Source organism: Poromitra crassiceps (genome assembly GCF_964638095.1).
Source record: "Poromitra crassiceps genome assembly, chromosome: 13".
In the NCBI taxonomy this organism is placed as follows: domain Eukaryota; kingdom Metazoa; phylum Chordata; class Actinopteri; order Beryciformes; family Melamphaidae; genus Poromitra; species Poromitra crassiceps.
The window spans coordinates 38,000,689-38,003,188 of NC_139644.1; the positions used below are offsets into that span (position 1 = coordinate 38,000,689).

General features: G+C 45.4%; 1 protein-coding gene across 1 annotated transcript in view; it reads right to left on the bottom strand.

Moving 5' to 3' along the window:
• The window catches only part of caskin1 (CASK interacting protein 1), a gene marked incomplete at both ends in the record, with an annotated part of 215,848 nt that overhangs the window by 32,261 nt on the left and 181,087 nt on the right, over positions 1-2,500 (bottom strand). The window contains 1 exon segment of the mRNA XM_083650077.1: positions 948-1,029. Within this exon segment, the coding sequence (XP_083506203.1) occupies positions 948-1,029 (82 nt within the window).

Sequence of the window (2,500 nt, forward strand, 5' to 3'; positions counted from 1 at the left end):
CGAAAATAAAATTGCCTCCAAATTGCACCAAATGTAAACGGTAGTATATATGTCGGGAGATGTCTTCATAAAAAAAATTTCATGCATTTTAAGGCATTTTCGTAGGAGTTACGCGCATCTGATGTTGTAACTATTTTCTGTAAAAATGTGTAAAAACGGGTACATTGCTCAGCGTTGATTTCGTTACTTCAACCCACCTACTACTAGATGTAAAATTTGACGAGCTTTCCAATGCCGCCAGTCCCGTGTCGATTAGTGCTTCCGTTCCCGAGATAATGGTCTCTTTGCAAGGAACTATGGGAAGCTAATATTAGCTACAGCAGGCTAGGCGGTTGAAAAGATGGCTGCGTTTTTGTTTTGGTCAAGGCCTCTGAAGGGGCGTGGAGGACCTCTAGAGGCGGGACCATGGCCAACAACAGTTGTAGTTCATAGGTGCACGACTTCCGCAAGGCGGACTTAGGCCAGATGACGCGAAACGCGTCGGCTGGCCCAAAAAATATGTGAGAGATGCTTGATATCTCTGGCAGTGAATATCCAATTTCAAAAATTTCAACGGATTCGAAAACCTTAGGGGCGTGAGATTTAATATATATTCATATTCCCCACGGAAAACCCATCCTTTAAGGCTTTTTTGCACACCAAGTCCGTATTTTTTGCCCGAAATTGTGGCACATTTGAAAATAAACACGACCTGATGTTGTGTCCATCCGTCATTAAAGTGTTCTGAACAGGTTTGATTTTCTGTGTTTTTCGTATCAGTCAATATAATAGACTTCTGCGAGCTGTTTGACCCGCCTGTGCTTTCCGATGACGGATTAAAAAAAGAAAGAAAATGCATACGAAACAAAAAGACCATGTGTGCAAACACCTTTACTCCGATTGACACTAATGTTATGAACTGAAAAGACCCAGTGAGTACACAGAGGTGGGGACGCCCCCGCTCCTACCTGTGGACTGTTCCACAGACTTGGACTGCTCCAGCAGGTGCTCCTTGGCTTTGGCGGACTGGGACAGAACTGTGGCCAGGAGCTGTGAACGCACACGCGCACGCACACACACACGCATGCACGCACGCACGCACGCACGCACACACACACACACACACACACACGCACGCACGCGCACACGCACACACACACACACACACACACACACACACACACACACACACACACACACACACACGCACGCACGCACACACACACACACACACATACCCACACACATTCATATGAATAGGCATGCATAGGTGAGAGAATAGTTATTTTGCCCTGATGTAATTTCTAAGGTCATTTTGGGGGAATCTTTGAACTGTGAAAGTATTAAACTTTTGAATAATACATCCGTACTGCAAAATTGGCAAATGAACACTCAATTTGTGCCACTTTATTTGAAGTCATGATAAACCATGCCATAAACATAGCAACACAGATACATTTTCTTTCTGCTGTTCAGACTAGAAAGTAGAATCTGGCGGCCATACGGTGGCACAAATGACCTACGGTGGCCCACGGGGGACAGCAGGCGATAACTCAATGGAAAAATGCAAATAAGTCATGTTCTGCCTCCTCATTCTGTATTCAATTTCAATTCTAAAACAATGTCATATCCCATAAGATGCATAGAAAAGTCTGTGTAAACCAGACTGTATACAAATATGTACAGTCACCGTGAGCTCACCTATTGGTTTTTGGCCTAGAGTATGTAAGTGTGCAAGTGTGGCCGTCGCCATTTTAGGGTTCTTGCGCAGCTCACGCGAGACGGCACGATATGTCAATCACGTCCAAAACAGTTTTTTTTTACTGTCTATTTTACTCTAAACAGGTGAGTTAGGTAAAAATTCACCCCGGTACATTTGTTATGAAAGGTGACATTAGCTACTGCATATAGACCCGTTTTTTTTAACCAGGCTGTAAACATGTTTCATCCTGTTGTAAAGTCGGGCATTTTAACATGGGCGTGAATGGGAAACGACTCTCTTTTGAAGCCATGCCTCAAGTGGTCATTTGAGGAACTACAGATTTGATCACTTCAACATATAGACTGCATCTATCCAAGCACAAGCTTGCCACTTGGTGTAAGCTGGATGTGTTGATGCTGGATGTGCGTGCGCTGTCTGCTGCTACCATTAATCACACAAACACCGTCCTGAAGCTTCCCCAACGAGAGCTGCAATCAAAAGGTGACGGCGCTGACGAGAAGTGAACGGAGCGGGCCACCTTAACGCCCTCAGGCTGTATCTCTGGTCCTACCTTAACACCCTCAGCCTGTATCTCTGGTGCTACCTTAACGCCCTCAGGCTGTATCTCTGGTCCTACCTTAACACCCTCAGGCTGTATCTCTGGTCCTACCTTAAAGCCCTCAGCCTGTATCTCTGGTCCTACCTTAATTCCCTCAGGCTGTATCTCTGGTCCTACCTTAAAGCCCTCAGGCTGTATCTCTGGTCCTACCTTAATTCCCTCAGGCTGTATCTCTGGTCCTACCTTAATGCCCTCAGGCT